The sequence below is a fragment of the Rhinolophus sinicus genome, linkage group LG03 (genome assembly GCF_036562045.2).
Source record: "Rhinolophus sinicus isolate RSC01 linkage group LG03, ASM3656204v1, whole genome shotgun sequence".
Taxonomy (NCBI): domain Eukaryota; kingdom Metazoa; phylum Chordata; class Mammalia; order Chiroptera; family Rhinolophidae; genus Rhinolophus; species Rhinolophus sinicus.
The window spans coordinates 140,366,341-140,385,532 of NC_133753.1; the positions used below are offsets into that span (position 1 = coordinate 140,366,341).

Below are 19,192 nucleotides of genomic sequence, written 5' to 3' on the forward strand. Positions count from 1 at the left end.
GTACACCTGAAACTGACATAATATTGCATGCCAACTGTAACTGAAAAACAAAAAGAATTGTTTATAAAAAGACAAGAGGTAAGTGTTGGCAAGGATATGGAGAAAGGGAAACCTTGTGTGCTGTTGGTGGGAATGTAAATTGATGCAGCCACTATGCAAAACAACATAGAGGTTCCTCAAAAAATTAAAAATAGGACTACTATATAGTCTAGCAATCGTACACTTGGGCATATATGCAAAGGAAAGGAAAACTGGATTGCAAACATGTACCTGCACTTCCATGCAGTATTATTCACAGTAGCCAAGATATGAAAAGAACTTAAGTGTCTGTCAATGAATGAATAGAAGAAGATACACAGATACATACACACACACACACACACACACACACACACACACACACACACGTCTGTGTATATATACAAATACACACATAATGGAGTATTATTCAGCCATGAGAAAAACATAAATTCTGCCATTTGTGGCAACATGGATCAAGCTTGAGAGCATTAGGCTAAGTAAAACAAACTAGACAGAGGGAGACAAACACTGCATGGTATCACTAATATGTAGAATTTAAAAAAGAAATGCCAAACTCATAAAATCAGAGAGTAGAAAACTGGTTGCTAGGGGATAAGGAGAGTGGTAAAACAATACAAACTCAGCTAAAGATGAATAAGGTCTGAGGATCCAGTGTAAAGCATGTTGACCATAGTTGATAACAATGTATTGTATAATTGAAATTTGCTAGGAGAGTAAAACTTAAATGTTCTCATACACAAAAAAGATAAATATGTGAAGTGATGGATGTGTTGATTACCTAGATGGGGGAACCTCTTTCACAATGTAACATATATCAAATCACCACAATATACACTTTAAATGTCTTACAATTTTACATATGTTTCAGATTCCATAGATTTGATATACTATGCAGTATTTGTTAATTATATTGCCATAAAGCTGAATTTTTTAAAAGCATAAAAGTATTAAACTTATACCTTGTTATGTGATAAATTATTAGGTTGAACCATATGAAATGGCTAACATCATTTTTTATCTAGACCAATATAATACGTAAACAATTAAATAAATATATAAACTTAATATATTTTAAATATATTATATTTAAGCAAAATATTAAAAAAGCAAAATATTTAAAATGACCTTATTATCCAATGATTAGAATGAAGACTATAATGATATTATTAAAAAAAAAAAATACAGGCTTTGCAGTCAAGGATACCTAGTACCAAATTCTTTAAGTTGAGCTGCTTAAACTTCAAGGCCTCAATTCTGCCATCTTTATAATGGAGAAATAATAGCTACTTTGGGGATCATAATAATGATTAAAAATAATGTGTTATGGAGTACCTGGCCTAGACAGAGTCTTTAAAAAGTGATAAGCTATTTGTGTTGGTTAATTTTAATACACTATTACTATTAATCATTAGTCCCCATAATTGCAATGAAAAAGTGCTCAAAACACGAGGACTAGCAAAATGCACCAGTAGTGACCAGTCAACAATATTTACACAGAAACCCAATATATGTGTATGTGTGTGTGTGTGTAATCAGTACATACACACCAACATACACTTCTCTCTTCATTTTATTTAACAGAGATATGTTTCCATGTGAAAAAACAAGAAAATCAAGATCACAGTCTCTAAACTATTTTACATAATATACAAACCAATGTGAGTTACCGAATCAGCGATGTAAAAGGGACTGTCCCCAATCTATCCTACCCCCACAATTCCCTACCCGCCCATCCTACAATTCTCCCCTTATAACCCCTCAGCCTGGCTTATTTCTGTATAGACAGGCCTGCAATCTCTTAATCTTGTGCTACTCAGGGAACAGAAAGGGCTGCAAAGACCTGGGGGTGGAGGGACTGGAATCCCTGTGTTCATAAAACTAGACTCTGTAAAGAAAAGAAGTGTGGCTATATATTTTCTACCTTAAAAACTAACATATCTGAGGAATAATCCATTTATTTATATTCCATTACATTAATTTTTTTTTTTTTAAGACACGTTAAAATTGTATCAAATTCTGTGTTGTTTGTCACATACTGATGTAATATTACCATAATTATATCTTATGGCCTTAGAAATCTCATACTATTATATTAGGTCACAGTGACATGGCAATCAACAAAATGAGAGTTACTGACTTCAGATGGTAGATGATTACATACACTACTTATAATTTTGCAAAAGTAAAAAGCCTCAGAGAAAAGGAAACCTTCTAAAAATAGAAACCCCAAAATACACAGTAACTGTAAAATATTTCTCTGAGGCAAAATTCATTCTCTCTCTCTCTCTCCCCCACTCCTCACACGCGTAACATCTCCTACCCTCCCCAAATGTCCTATTTTTATAAACCTCTTGCAAATGTCTTTAGGTAGCTGAAACACTAAGCCCCAAAACAGCATGAGATTTCATAATAGGACAAATCATTTAAAATACAGTATCAGTCACCAATAACTAAGCTGGACTGTAATCATATTTAATGCCATAAACCTCTAGTGAGTCTCTCAGTATCTCCAATTTAACCAGTCCTAACAAGTAAGACGCTGACTTACATGAATTTACTGGTCCAATGTGTCCTTTGGAGTAATCAAAATGCTCCTTTAGAATCTCTTAGGCCAATGCCATCTTAAAGGGGACTGACTGCCCTAAGGAAATTCTATATATCACAAGATGTTTCTATAATAAAGTACACAACAGTAGGCCAGCCTATCTAGACAAGAACAGAAACTCGTGTGGTTAAAACATTCACAAAAAGAAATAAGCTGATTTAAAGGCACCTGAATATTCCATCAATTTCTACTTTTTATGTGGTTATTCAGTTTAACACAGTAATAGCAAAATAACAGATTTACCTCAAGTATAGTTATGTTGATGGCTGTTGCTGTTTCCCCTTCTTCTAAAATCAAAAAGCCAACGATAGGGACAAAGTCAACACCTGGCTCAGCCAGGTTTCCTTCTGTTTGGTTTTTCAGACCCAACATTCCAGGAACTGTGGTGTATGTGACATTAATGGCTCCTAATTGAATTGGATGGGAAAAGATTTTATAATTATTTAAACTTTTAAAATAATCTCTCATTAAAAACTCTTTGACTTTCCTAAAAGTACCTGCAGTAGCTTGTATTATTAGCCCCAATTCCTCCTCTCTTCCCTTATCCGTGACCTTTACCATGTAATGGCTCAGTGATGTCCCACTGTGGGCAGGCATACTGCCCTGCCTCTAGACTTTGAGTTTGGCTGTGTGACTTGTTTTGGTTGATAGTACAAAGTAAAAGTGATGATGTGCTAGCTTTCAGCCTAGACCTCAGGAGACCTGGCGTGTTTTTGCTTGCTTTTTTATACCTCTGCTGGTCTCAGAAGAATGAGAGACATATGGAATAAAGTCACCTCAAGCTCAGCCTAGGTCAGTGCACCTATAACCAACCTATAATTATATGATGGTGAGATTTGATGACTGTTTGTTACATAGCATTTTTCTGACAACAAAATTCCTGTAATTTTTCAAAAATAAAGAAGTTATAAAGTCCTGGCCTGAATTAATACATATTAAAGTTTTTCCTGCCCCTGACTTATTTCAGCAATGGCTTTCATCCAGACAAGTAGAATATTACAAAAGCACCTGCCTGGAAACCCCATGCATTCTAGAGCAACACAAACCTAGAGATCCAAATTCTCTGTTGATGAAAAGCTGAATTGTTATGTTAGCCTCTTGTAGCACAACAAATCTTGATGAAAGAGCAAAGTTTAAAACTCCGTGTGGTTCATCACTGGCTTCTACAGTCAGGACCGCGGCATATCCTTGAGCATCAAGCAGAGCAAATCCTGCTGGTGAAACTCCTAAGGATGGAGGGGCCATAAGAAATCTGACAGTGATTTGGCATTTACTTCTAAACCCCACTCTGAAACATACACAAGTAGCTAGAAAAGTGTTCTATTTTGTTCACTTCTCTAACAGAAATCTTCTGGTTGACAAACAGAAACTACATTTTAGTTTTCTTTTTCTAGATAGCAAATCATGAATTTTTTCGCTTGACACATTATTGTTACGATTTGCTAGACTGGTCACCTCAATTACAGAAAGTAAGTAGAAACTAAGGAAAGTACCCAGATAATTTGCTCAAAATTAAGTGTGAAATATCCATAAAACTGGTCTAAATCAAAATTGGTCCATTAGTATCAAATTAATTACAGAAAAATTCTTCCTTTGGAAATGTATTTGATTCCATAAGGAAAGCTCTAGCAAAATTTTTAGAGCTGAGTCCATAAAGATAAGTATTCCCATCCTGAGCTGACGTTTTTTGGATCCAACATTTTTATGGAACAGGTGATATTTAAAGTAACTTTATTTTTCAGTTGGTGTGTATCTAACTGCTAAATACAGAGATAACAACTATTATATTTTGAAAAGAATAATATACCAGAAAAAAATTTAAAACTGAATTCTGAATTACCTTGTGTCGTGACATTGTACAGAATGACTTGGTATACTTCTTTCTCTTCAGGAATGTTGTCATCCAACAAATGCACAAATATTGTGTTATCCAATGACCCCTATGTTAAACACAAAGAAATTCATCCCTCTATTGTCCCTCAATGCAAAATGTCTCTTGTTTTTATTGGCCTTAAAAATCACGCTCCCAAATACATTTTTATTTAAACAAAGGGTTTTATATCTTAAAAATTAACTATATGAAAGTCATTCATTCATGGGAAACCAGGCTTAAAGCAAATAGGGATTAATTGGGGAGGATCTTGAATGCTGAGCTAATGAATGTAGATTTATCCAATGAGTAATGTAGCACTATTGACAATTTCAGACAAAGCAATTAATTGGGGGGATTCTGTGAGCAACACAGTAGTGAATAGGGAAAACTGGAACATGAAAAAGCAGACCAGTGCTGCAGGAAGACTAGATATTAGAAGTCCAATTCAGGACTCAAGGCAGAAGGTTATAGGGCTTATCTTACTACTGAGGCAGTGGAAATAAAAAGAATTAAACATGTTATCAAACAAAAACTCATTACCAAGTGAGTGTGGTGAGAGAGGAAGATGATAGAGTTACAATAAAGTGGTGCTGATTTTCTGTCGAAGAAGTGCTTTTATAAAGGTATTTCCCACCAATCACCTTTCAAACTACTGGGAAGAGCCTCTAAACGGAACCTCAAAAATGTATTTTTAACATTATCCTCATGTAATACTTTGTCAACAGGACACAAAAAGTCATTTGTTTTTAGAGCTATGTTTACTGTTGTCAGGCATTTAAAGTTCCAAGACAGTGAGGAATAAGAGAAGAGGGATAGATACTATCTACCCATCAGCTTCAGAATGTTAAAGCTGACAACAAAAGTGGGAGGGCAGGAGAGTACAAGAGAGCGTGGCTCAAATACAAAGCTGACATTTTCTGTTTCCTTAAAGGAGATGTACCAAGTACGTATAGGAAAACAAAACAATTCCTTAAGTCTTAGAAATTGTTTTTTGAGTCGTGTTCTTCCTTTAGGTTTCTAAGCAAGTAGCTCTCCCCTCAATCTGCACTAATCCTGTATCACATAATCAGTTTTCCTGTTTTTCTCAAAATACGGTTTTTACACTAGATATTTTTGGTAAAGCTCTTCTTGGTGGTATTACCTCAGAAAAGAAGAGTTGTCCAGTAAAGTTAGCAAAATTGAGTTCTAGATTTTGCCCAGTAATTTTCCAGTTAACAGTAACATTTCCTCGACCAGGTGCTGTTCTTATCACATGAAAGTGCAAAATTTCTCCTGCAAGTAAAATGTACAGGTTGATAAATGCTCAATGGAAAATGAATAAACATTTGAATTCAACAAAGCCCAAATCCCAAACATGCAACTTTTACAGTACCATTTTTAGAACATTACAAAGCAGTTCTGTTTTGAATTTTCTAAAAGCTTTGCACATGCTTATTGTTTATTTACAAAGAGATCTCACTTCTAAATACTGCTATTTAGTTGAACTTCAGGAAGTTTGATATGTTAATGTTAGAAAAGCACATGCTAAAATGGGAAACACAAACTTTTATACACTCCAAAACATGCACCAGAACATAAAAGTTCTGTAAATTAAAGAAAATAATGAAGTTCTCATGGTCAAAACTAGTAATAACACAAGTAAATTCTTCTTTCACTTTTCAAAAGGACACAAATTCCTTACACTGATATGCAATGTGATTTTACACAATGCATGCATAAATATGCTTGCAAATACCTGAAAATCACATTTCTTTAAATTGTAACTTACATATACCACCAATGATTTTGTTTTATAAAAAGAAATACAAAGGAAAGGTGTCAAATCTGTACATCCACCTCTGTAACTTCACCAAAGTTACAGTTATCCTTGCTGGATAATAGAAGTATTTGGCTTTTATCTTCATGTAATACTTTATACAATTGAAGAAAATCATGGTAGTCATTTCTTTCAAACTGCTGAAAGTGGAACGTAAGCTCCTAGGGAACACTGCTGCTGCCCATGTGGCTTTGCTGAAAATGTGCTCAATTCAAAAGTCATGTATGATGATGAACACAAGTTAAAGTATACTAATGAACTGCGTCACTAAAAGTTATGATTATGAAAAGATAAATGGAATGATGTTTAAAAGGCTTTAAAAAAAAGGCTTTAAAAGAACACATCCTTATTCAAATTTTATAGCATTGAAATATAGTTGAATCCATGCATATTCATTAAAAATATCACTTTTACTTAGTCATCCAAATAAGTAAACATATCTGACATTTATATTTAAATGAGAAGAGTAGAACTAAAACAAAATATAAACACCCTTTTCAAATATTTTCTAAGCTACCATAATTTTTTAAATTTCTGAATAAAAATAAAAAATATTACTAACAGAAAGGTTTCTTAAATTGATGGATTAATTTAGAGATTATATATTCATTTCAATTTCTAAAAAAACAAAATTAAATTTTCACACAAACTTTAAGCACATATAACTTTAGAATAGTGTGTTATGTGGGGAGAGTAGAGAATATATGAGGGCAAAAGTATGAGAAAGAAGTCTATATAAGATTTCCTCAAACACTTCAATGATCAATGTACAAATTTAAGTGTTTCAATACAAAAAGAAATTCCAGTCACCATTACATTACTAGTATGTCTTGAATTTTTTAAAAAAAACTCAGTGGGACTGCTAGCTAGGAATCAGATTCTCCAAAGAATATAACTGAAAGACTCTACAATAAGCCATAATTTCCAACATACTATTTAAAATTTTTATACTTGTATAACTCATAGGAACAAAATATAGGCACTACTGTGAAACACTGGAGTATCTCTTGTACACCATGCACATTTTATCATAGAGCATGTTGTACTAAACAAAAAGGGTTAATTACTGAAAGGCACAGAGAGAGCCCTAGAGTTATTAAGCTGTTTTACCTACAGTGCTGTCTGGTGACACAATTAGAAATGTTTATAGAGTCATGGTTTTCAAATTTCTTTAAAATCACAAAGCCTAGTAATAAAACCTAGTAATACTTCAAAAATAAAATTATGGAAGCTTGATCAGTGCTAAAAATTCAGCAAGATACAAGTGGCAAGAAAACAAAATGTAGGTTAACAAGGACCCATGTTGAAGGGACCCTATGATCATAATAAATAAATAAAAATTATGGTAGCAATATTGTACATAGAGATTTTGGGAATAAATTCACCATTACAAGGTAAAAATAAAAATGAAATGCTAAGAGAGAAAAGAAGCAAAATCCTCCTACAAACTTACAACATAATACCACTTAATAAATATCACCTTTGAAAATTTAACAAGTTACCATAGAACTTGCAAGAAAATACTGTAAGAAACACAATTTGAAGCATGATACACACAGCACAAATACAATATAAACAAAGTATTCCTTAAACACAAAGTATTGTAAATCTGTTGCAAACTGTGTGAACAGCATTAATATTATAAATTTTTTTTCTAATAAATAAGCAAAACAAAAGTATTGATTCTGCCTCTTTAAGGCAGATTCCCAGGAACCAGGTCCATTTTAAATGCCTCCTGGGAAAAGTTGCCAGAAAGTTACCTTCTACCTGGATGTGTAGTCAAAGAACAGTCGTTATAAAAGGAAAAACTAAGAAAAAAACGAAGAAACACAGTGTGTTCTAAATACAAGGGGAGGATAGAAGGTAGGTCTGAATGAGAGGGAAGGTAACTTTTTCAGATGACATTTTACTAGGTGCTAGTTTTTGCCCAGAATTAATGCCTAAGGAGGTATTCACCTATCAGAGAATCTAGCTACACATCTGGAAGAGCATCCTGATAGAAATCTACAGAAGACACCAAAAGTTGATGGTACATTTGAACTCTAAAGCAGAAGATATCTATCATATAGCATCTAGGCATAGCCTCATACAGATAAGGAACATGAATATAAATGCATTTTAATGATCCTGAGTGTTTAGCACACTCATTACCAAAACATACAAGAATTCTTTTTACCAAGGTAAACATTAACTACAACGTGTGTAAAAACAATAGACAACAGAAAAAATATTTTAATAGATACATGTATACAATGTATACATGTACTATGCACTACCTAAAGTGATTGCCTTCTACAATTAATAGAAAATGATTTGAAATAATTATAGGGATATGAGTAATGTGAAACACAAACTGTCAATATGAACAGTTAGGAAAACTGTTCTTCTAATATAGTCAGCCCTCCATATCAGTGTGTTCCTCACCCACATATTCAACAAACCACAGATTAAAAATATTCGAAAAAAATAAAAACAGTACGTTGCTGCTGATACGTAATACGTAGTTAGCTCTTCGATAGTTACATCTGTACTGAACATGTACAGACTTTGTACTTGTCATTATTCCCTAAATAATATAACAACGGTTCACATTGTGTTAGGAATTATAAGTAACCTAGAGATGAATTAAAGTATATGGGAAGATGTGGGTAAGTTATATGCAAATAGTATGCCATTTTATATAAGGGATTTCAGTATCCCCACGTTTTGGTGTCTGTGGGGGTCCTGGAATCAATCCCCTGCAGATACTGAAGCACAACTGTATAGACATTATATAGATAGATAGATAGATAGATAGATAGATAGATAGATAGATAGAGATAGAGATAGATATAGATATATAATAGAATTGCACTTCTTGTTCAAATCTGTGCCTAGAAAAGATTCATGCTGTCTCTAAGAAAAGAAAAAATTTTAAATCCATTGAACATGACATGATAATTACAATGCTGCTGAACTGGGTGACTGAGTGAAACATCTCACACAGATTTTACAAAGAACACATTTATACATAGTTTGCAACCAGTGTAAAAGTCTATTGTCCCACATTTCTAAATTGTGCCCATTACATTAGAAAGAAAGCAATATTCACCACTGAGCACCTGTTCAAGTGCTTTAGGTCAAAAATGAAGATATAAGATTCTACAGACTGTAGTACATAGTTAAACACTAAGGCAATTCCTCTCCAGGAATCAAAAATGCATTCTCATGACAGAAGTTCAGCATAGGCCATATTTTCATTCTAATCACATAAATGACACTCCAGCACTAGGCCAAAACCATTGTTAACATTGTTAAAAGGCCACATGGCATGATTGTTTTTTCATCCCATTTTGTTAGCAGTTATCTTTGAAAAATCACCATGAAGTATTCATTAATTCATTTTGGTAAACTTATGCTTGATAAACATTTCTCTAAGCAATTTCATGGAAATACAAAGAATACACACACAAAATACTGAATCAAGGTAAATAAAATGTTTTTGATAAAAAATTAATTTAGACTCTCAGAAAAGCTTTAGGAGTAAAGGGAAAGGAAAGATGAGTTTAAAATAGAAATTCATCCCAATTTTTGTTTAGAAAACGTAAAAAAAATCTAGGGAGCACTTATGTAAGCAATAAAAGCAATTTGGTGTTTTACTTCCTGTACCAATCTCATGCTCATAGGTTGATATGTTATATCAGATTTTTAAGCAATAACACATTCGGACCATTTGTTTTAATTACTAATCCTCTTTTCCTCTTTGCATCTCCAGCAGATATGTAGCTACTAGAAACTAAAGGAGCCACAATCTGACTTAACGGTTAAGTTCATCCACATGAAAGACAGCATAGGTGCCAGCATCTGCGAGATGATGTGATGCCCAGCAGTAGAACCTAGGTTTCCTCAGAGCCCTCCCATCCACTCCCCACCACCACCAGCACCACCACCACCCAGACGCTCATAAGATGCCCTTTCAGAACAGTAGCTGCTTTACAGTAAAAATCCCTTTAAAGTGATACTGGGCATGCAAATTCTTTAGTATTCTTTAAAAAAATCTGTTACATTGTTGAAAATCATATACCTAGTCTATCTCTAAGCCTTTCCTTACATCTAATCCTTCCTGGTCCCATATCTTATTTATACCCTCCACACCATGAACACTTATTGTCTTCTACATTATTTTCTTTCCTATTTTTCTTCAACAAAGTGAAAACAATTCCATGATACTCCTCTTTAGTCCATTTTCTCCAATTTTTCTCCTTTCCTTGCTCTCATGGCCAATAAGCAGACTATCTCCTTGGGTAGTGCTTCTCAAACTTAATGCAGTGAAGGGTAGGGGTTTTTGTTTGTTTCTTGTTTTGTTTGCCCAGATCTATCATAGATTAAATAACATTTATGTAAAATACAATAAAATCAGTGACTGGATAAGTTAAATAGCAAAAAGAACATGTATACAAAACATAAGCCTATAGATACCACTTTTGGATATGACAACAAAATGAAATTGTTATAAAATTTTCTAGAAAAGATTATTCCAATTTCTGAACTTGTCAAAAATTAGTAGAAACCCTTTGTGGACAGGCCATTGGCTTGAGGACCCTACTCTGAGGAGCACTGCCTGAGGGCTTTTACGTCCTTTTATCATCCTTAGATATTTGCTTCCCATCCCAAGTTCTCCTTTAAAATTCTTCCATAGTTACTACTGTTTCCTCTAGCCCATTTGCGAATCTAATCCTCTTGTTGCCCACCTTAGTATGAGACATACTGATTAGTAGCTCTTCTTCTGATAACTAATGGAAACACACTCTTATCTTGGTCTCCTCCCACCTCTTTGGCAGAGCCTTCTCTCCTCTCAGATCTTTTTTCCTTTTCCCCTTAGCCTGGTATTCTACCTGGCTCCATACACAACAACTTGCTTTATTCTCTTCATCCACAAAGATCTTTTTAATTTTCCTGACTTCAACTATTACCTCTAAAAATCCAATTTCCATTTCTAACCTAGGGAGAGATCCACTCAGGTTCTCTCACCAATTTACTTCTCTCACATAGACATTGCTACTCAAATTCATTATTCTTCCAACTCAAATCACTTGAAATATTTTACCTAAAGTTCCTATATTGTCAAGTTCTGCAGCAGATATAAATTCAAGCAAAAATCTATTCTCACCAACTGCCCTACAGCATGACCTTTGCATTCAGAAAGCACCGAGTTTAAGTTCCATCATGAATAAGTGTGCTATTTATCTTTCTAAAAACTCAGTTTCTTTATGTGAAAATCTGATATATACCATTATACATACTTTTAGGATTGCTGTTAAAATAAATGAAATAATGGATGTGAAATGTCTGGCACACAGAAAACAATAGATGTTATTATTGTTGTCATCATTATTAAGATTAACTTTTCTTACAGTTACTTTTTACTTTTATTATGCTACAAATAATTTGTTGAGAGTTTATGACCTGTCTTTTGATTGAATTTAGGGGAATTTGTCAGTCACTTTTACTCATCGGGGCTCTGACAACATGAGATTCTAAACCATTAATAAAGAGTGTGGGGAAATGTCTCAGAGATTTGCACTGATAAGTTAAACTTATAAGTTGGGAGTTCAGTAAGGTGAAAGGTAATATTCATTAAAAGGCATTTAGTGTAATATATGGTAATGGAAGGAGAAGAGACTCTGGGTGGTGAACACACAATGTGATATATAGATGATGTATTACAGAACTGTACACTTGAAACCTATGTAATTTTATTAACCATTGTCACCGCAATAATTTTAATTTAAAAAAGAAAGCATTTAGTTTCCAGCACAACAACTAACTAACTGTATGATCTTGCCAAGTCACTAGTCTCTGTATCTCAGTTTTCTCAAATGCATGACTGACATCCTTTCAATTTCTTATCTTTTTTTTTTTTTAAAAGGAGGACACAGCTCACAGTGGCTCACGTGGGGATCAAACTGACAACCTTGGTGTTATTACCACCACGCTCTAACCAACTAAGCTACCGGTCAGCCCTTTCATCTTTTTGAAGTACAGTTTGTTTGTTTTTTATTTATAAATAGAATTCAGAGTGAAACACAGGCTATAAAATCCATTTTTACCTCAAACAGGCATATTCAAAGACAAAAAACACGGCTATAATGTTTTAAACAAAAAATAGCGTGTGTGTGTATACACACACACACACACATATGCAAAACCCTACATATAATGTAAAATATTAAGTAAGGATTTGAGAAAATTTTTTAAGGAAAAAGACATTTGGTAATTTTTTTCTAGTTTGGCACTTTGTTCACAAAATATACAATCACAATATCAAATCCAAGCTAAAAAGACTCACTGATTACAAACTACTACTTGTTTTGAACAGGGAGCCAGTGTTTCACTGTTTAATATCAATAGCTATCACTGAGCCCATATACACTTGCCAAGAACTACGCTAAGCAATTTACATTTATTAGTTCATTAAATCCTCACAAAGAAACCTATGAAGTAATTAATATTTCCCATCACTTAACAGATGAGAAAGCTGAGCATCCCAGGTTTGACTAACTACCTTACAATGACACCCGTGGGGAGTAGCAGGCTAGAACACAATACCGATCTGCAAGGCTCCGAAATGTAATTAAACCGTTCACTATACAGCCCTCTCCCAAATAGGTTCTATGGACAGTAGCATACACAGCCCTACAAAATAATGAAAGTACTTAAAAAACCATCAGGAACTTTAAAAGACTAAACAAAAAATGACATCCATGGAAAAGAGAATGAATGTGCTCAACAAAAAAAGAAACCCACCTTCGTGACCTATGACAGATCTGGAAACTGTCTGAAAGCTAACGATTCCTGCCACATTGTCATTGGCCAAAATGTTCACTCTAACAGTGTCGGAGCTGGGCAAAATCCTACTTCCGCCTTCAGTGTACACCAAACTAACTATGATGCTTTCATCATCCTCTGGTTCGGAGTCATCCAAAATGGTTAAAATGGCTGTCTTTTTGGTTTCACCTATAAAAAAAAATTAATGGAATAAAAACCAAAGTAACAAAATCACTAACAATCATAAAGGATTTAGAAAGGCCCCAAATTACTTCGATTTCAAAAAGTTAAATAAAAATATGTAAGTGAATTATAATAGTTCAATATCATGAGCAATATTAGCATCACTATAAGCAAATATATGCAAAAATGTATATCCTTTCACATATACAACACGGTAAAATTGTATTAGTATGGACAGATTATGGAGGACATATTGAATTATGAAAAATTAAAGGGTACAATTATTTCAAAGAATCATGGTTTTATTCCTGGTCTTTGGCCTAGAACAATGACCTGGCTAGGGAAAGAGCTTCTAAGGCATCTTTTGTTTAGAAACAACTCCCTCCAGAAGTGTGGGATCTCATTCTCCTTCTGGCATTACTTTGAATAATTTTCAAGCCAATACCTCCCTGAAAGAAACACTTAGGGAATATGGTCAAAATGGGAAACAGAAAAGAAATGACAAATTTTGAGTGACAGAACCAGCCTGAAGAGAGTCATCTTTTGGTAACTAGATGAGATGACAGCATCAAATACCAGTTTCTAGGATGTGGAACAATGAAACAAGGAAGCAGAAGAGGAAGTCAAAGGATGAGTGACAGCGACAAGGGCCAAGCAATATACTTTGCAATTTGGTCTAAGACCCCAAGAGTACACAGGACACCTACCACTAAACACCTCTAAACATAACACTGTTTCTGCTCTTCAGCCTATGGTGTCTCATCTAATTCTTACCAATTTTCTGGAAAGAGGATGAAAGAGTGAGAAAATGCAGGAAAAAAGAGAAAGGGGATATGAATGCATGTTCTCACTCTCATGACCCTGGTGCATTTCATCAATTCACAGTATCAAGACTGCCTAAAAGACTATAGATTATCTAAGAATCTAGGTTAGCTATAAAATCTAGTCTGTTTTATGTTATGCTAAAGTTACCATTCAAGATAATACTAATTCGTGTAATTATATAACTCTATAAATTTCTTTGTTGTTACTAAAGCCATTGGAAAAGTCTAACTTTAAATTTTTATCTCCACTCCTTCCTCATTAAATTTTCAATCCCCCATGCAAAAAAAAAACACACAAAAAAAAACAACTATATTTTAAATATATGAACTTTCCAATTTTTTAAATATTAGATGATTCAACCAGCCTTGAAAAAGAATCAGTGAATCTGATCCTAATTCTAATTTGTTGACCAAGTTATCTATAATTATATTGGTCATGAAAATTTACAAGAGTGATCCCATTCAAGTCTAAGAACAGTATGAAACTGATGTATCACTTGACATAACTTAATATGAATGAAGTCACCAACATTCATACTATTTATACTTATAAATTATTTTCACCAAAGAGTTATCCTAATTAAAAGTCACACATCCTTTAAAAATCTTCTTTGTTTAATAAACTAAAAGGATATATATGTAGGGCCATGTCAGCCTATGTATGTCATGGCAACCATTAACAAGCCAACTAACTTTTATTTTTCAAAACCATGCTGTACTTTCACATATTTTTAGCAAGAATATACATAGTAAATTAGAACCCTTGTGAACATTATCATAAAAACTGAATAAGATGACTTTACCAGGATGAAGTAAAATCCATTTAGAATCACTACTCACCTTCAGCAAAAGTCAAAATGTCTCCAGCAGCTATAAAATCTAAACCTTCGGTAGCAGTTCCACCAACAACACGCCATTCGACTGTCACCTGACCTAAGCTGCCCACTGTCCTATGGATCATCAGCTCCACAGTGGTTTGGGGCTGTTCCTGAACTTCGATATATAAGCCATCTTCTGAGGTATTGGGGCTAATACTGTAGATCATAAACACTCCAAAGGCATCACCATTTAATGCTATGACAACTGTAGAAGTATTTGGCTGTCCTATGGTTGGCTGGTTTTCAACACTGGCTGTAATATTCATGAGGTGAACTTCAAGAAGAGAAATTAGGAAACTCTCATCCACCTCTGGGAAATCATCAGGAAGAATAGAAACTGTGAGATTTGCAAATTCATCACCTTCCAACATTATGGCCCACTGCCGTGTCACAGGCTCATAGTCACTACCAGCCACAGCCTGACCACTATAAAGAGACGCTACTCTGGTCATGTTTTTCCTGTAGGTCCAGAAGTCTGAGTGGTTAACAGTTGGACTGATCCACGATGTCATCCAAAAACACTGTGGGCCCTCAGAAGCACTGAAAAATGAAAATGCTGAGCACGCGTGTTCTTTGAGGCACAAAGTAGCACAAGTATACTGGGTTTCTCCCATTGCAGAGACATTCACCCAAGTTTTCCAAAGTGGGTCAGGTACCCCTTGAATTGGCGATTCATAGTAGGACAGTAAATCTTGACCTTCCTCAACTGCAAGAGCCACTACATCAATGTCAGAAGTACTGTAGAACAACAACAGCCGACCAAAGTGCCCTCCGCTAAAACGTGGAGTGACAAAAGACAGGTTAAGCACTCAAAGCAATGTGTGGATTACATAAAGAGAAGAGAAATGCTGATTACACTTTTCATTTCTTTTTAACTGTATAACACACTTGTACAAACATAACCATGTTTCTTAATTACATTTGCCTTTCGATGTTTTGTTTTCTCATGAAAGGAAACCTTGCTAGTTTTCAATCAAATGATACGTTTTTTTAACCATGCATCTTGCAAGGTATGCAAATCATATCCATATTAAAATTATCAAACAAAGTAGAAAATTAATTTCCATTATTAGATCTCACTGAAAAAAAGTGACAATGATAATAACATGAATATATCTTGAGGAAATATAATTACATGCCACAAGGTCCTTAGACCCCATATTTTATATTTCTGAGGGAGTTCAGTGAACTGTATGCTGTCTCACAAAAGAAATGCAGAAAAAACAGAACCTGAAAATTAACCACTTCAGCATCTAAATGTTCTTTAATTTAGAAGCTAATTGTATTTAAGTTCTAACTCAAATACATCATGGAAGAAACAAACAAATTTCTGGAGTTAGAAAGCCCAATGATGTATAATCCATTTCCTTAATAACAGGTATGATAAATGTAATGAGCTCTTTATATTAATAGGCATAATACATTTAACAAGTTATAATAATGCTCATTATATAAAAACCACCAAACCTAAATTATTGTGCAAGAGATCCTTTTGCGCCACCCCATAATTCCCATTACCCCCGCAGATGCAATTAGCCATCTCATATACCTTCTCCTGACAGTTATGTTAGCACAGGAACTTCTCTCCAGAGGCTCTTGAACACGATAAACCGACTGAACAAACGCTACTGTACCATAAGGATTATCATTGGCAGGAATAATAATATTTGCCACTCGATCTAACCCAATAGTACCTCCACCAGAGGCATCAGTCAGTTGCACTTGGATAACCTAAAAATACAGTGAAAACTTCCTTAACAGAATCCCATTTGTGAAACTAGAATAAGAATGATGCAGGGAAAAAAAATCAAATATTTCCATACAAGTACAAGAACAAAATGAAATGTAACATAAATGGAGTCAAAGAAACTCCTCCCATTACGATTGCAAAGTCAACATGTAACAGAATAATCCATAATGAGCTCGTAATAATAGAGCATAATTATACATAAGAAATACAGGCTGAGTTCCTTAATATTCAGTTACATAATCTTGTGAATCAGTTTTAAGATCCCTGTTTATGTTTGCCACTTCAACAATTAACTTTTATGTCTTATACCTTTTGTATTTAGGGAAAATATTGCATATATGTTTTATGAATAGTTAATCTATTATGCCTTATTTTCCACATTTCCTTTTTTCCCCACATTCTCTTAAATGGAAATTCTCCGAGAAGATTTAAAACAAAATACATCATATTATAATGCTACCTAAATTTAGAGAGAACAAAAGAGAAATCTTATAGGTATAAACTAATATCTAATATTTCAGGGGTGAATAATGACACAGTTAGCATTCAAGTGAAATTTTATAGACTTCCCTTCTATGAAAGTTTGATACCATCAAAGAATACATGTTGTTAAATATAATTTTATAACATCTGTGTTTTAATAATACTTGAATTTCATAAAATAATCTTCAGGCAATATATATGTTAGTGATGAATCAACTCTCCCACTAAGACGCTATTTTTATTTGCCACCTTGTTCATCATCATGAAAAATAAATATCAGGCAGATATATCTAGCACGGTATTTGTCACATAGTAAATTCTCAAAATTATTGAAGAATAAATGAATGAACTAGTGAAAAATCAAAATCTAATTTAAGATTGGCCCACCTTCATGCCAAAAGGGAGACTGGATACAAATTAAGAGTTTATATGATACAAATATAGCAAAAATTATGACAGATGTATATGCATTTAGTCATTTAACCAAAATTTTGAAAAATACAATGTAATTGTATAAAAAAATCTTCTACTAGTAAACTGGTGTGTGCGTAAGACCTATTTCTAGAATATTCTTGTTTTTGTTATCTGTAAGGGTCACTTTCACACTTCCATATTTTGCACATTCTTACAGAATTTATCTGACATCCTCTATAAATGTCACAATAACAGCCATCTGTTCTAATCACTATAAGACAAGGTACGATTTAGTGTCATTCTATACTAGCCATTCCTCTCACCTCTTCAATCTCCGGAACGTCGTCAGCCAGGACCTCTAACAACAAGGTTTGAATGGTTTCCCCAGGGGCAAAGGTCACATTACCTGAGACAACTCGCAGGTCGCCAGTAGCAAGCTGTCCATTAATGGTGGCAACCCACTGAACAGTAACATTGTTGAGTGTCCCAGAATTTCGAATTATTGGCAGGTTTACCTTCACTGAGCTAAACTCAGGTTCCTCTACAACAAATTTAGTAATCTGAAAACCTGAAGGGCAGAGCAGAGTTAATTTTAAATACAAAATGAAACTGAGTCAACATAGAGCTAACAAACTGACATCCTATAGTCATTTTTTCCCCCTTACGCAATCTAAGTAGCTAAACCCCATAAAATCAGAGTAACGTGCTGTGATCCAAATGGATCAGGCGTACTAACATTTCCAAAGTGTTTTTCATTATGATAGAAACAGAGATCACAAACACAGATGCCCACAGGGGTCAAGCATCCACCAGTCGTGAGTTAAGTGGGTCTAGTGAGTTCTGTGGCTAACTGTACAACTCAAGCCTGGTCCAAAGGAACAGTTGCTATTCGGCTCCCATGACCGATGCTATACAGGAAAAGGAGCTCAATGTTGCCAGATTTTCCTTCTTATCGAGAAAGCCCTGAAATACAGATTTTTGTGTAAATTTCTGTAAAAAGAAAATAATTTTTTTAAGAACTCTCTAAGATTCACAAAATACATCTAGGAGCCAGATCTGACCTAAAAGCCTAAAAGTTTGACTTCCATATTTATGCTAAGAGGTTGATTTCTTTTTTTAATAACTATTAACCACTGTCAGTGAATGTTTCAAAGACACTGCACATATCAGGAAGTTAAAAAGAAAGCATGATCAAATCAATTCTGCATCTCTAAAAATAATGAAATGTATGCTCTATACAGACAAGTGAAAAAGAGACACAAACTAGTCTGGTTACCGAATAATCCATAGGGGTCATCAGAGGCCTCAATAATAATGACCGCCTCTGTTAATGCCCCTAGTTTGGCTCCTCCTGTTGTTTCATTCAGCAGTTGCACAAGAAAAGATTCTTCTAGCTCAGGGTAAATGTCATTTATAATATATATTGGCACAGCTTTACTGGTTTCCCCTTCTAGCAGGACCACATCTGATGAAGCTATGCTATAATCTTCACCTACAAAGACAAAAAGCAAAGTGCT

General features: G+C 34.3%; 1 protein-coding gene across 1 annotated transcript in view; it reads right to left on the reverse strand.

Moving 5' to 3' along the window:
- Positions 1-19,192, reverse strand: part of ADGRV1 (adhesion G protein-coupled receptor V1) — a 503,501-nt gene that overhangs the window by 378,322 nt on the left and 105,987 nt on the right. The window contains exons 30-38 of the mRNA XM_019734240.2: positions 18,952-19,167; positions 17,999-18,243; positions 16,578-16,759; positions 14,991-15,802; positions 13,123-13,332; positions 5,662-5,792; positions 4,488-4,587; positions 3,694-3,873; positions 2,891-3,054 (exon numbers count right to left, since the gene is read on the reverse strand). Of these exons, the coding sequence (XP_019589799.2) occupies positions 2,891-3,054; positions 3,694-3,873; positions 4,488-4,587; positions 5,662-5,792; positions 13,123-13,332; positions 14,991-15,802; positions 16,578-16,759; positions 17,999-18,243; positions 18,952-19,167 (2,240 nt within the window). The remainder of the gene's footprint in view (positions 1-2,890; positions 3,055-3,693; positions 3,874-4,487; positions 4,588-5,661; positions 5,793-13,122; positions 13,333-14,990; positions 15,803-16,577; positions 16,760-17,998; positions 18,244-18,951; positions 19,168-19,192) is intronic.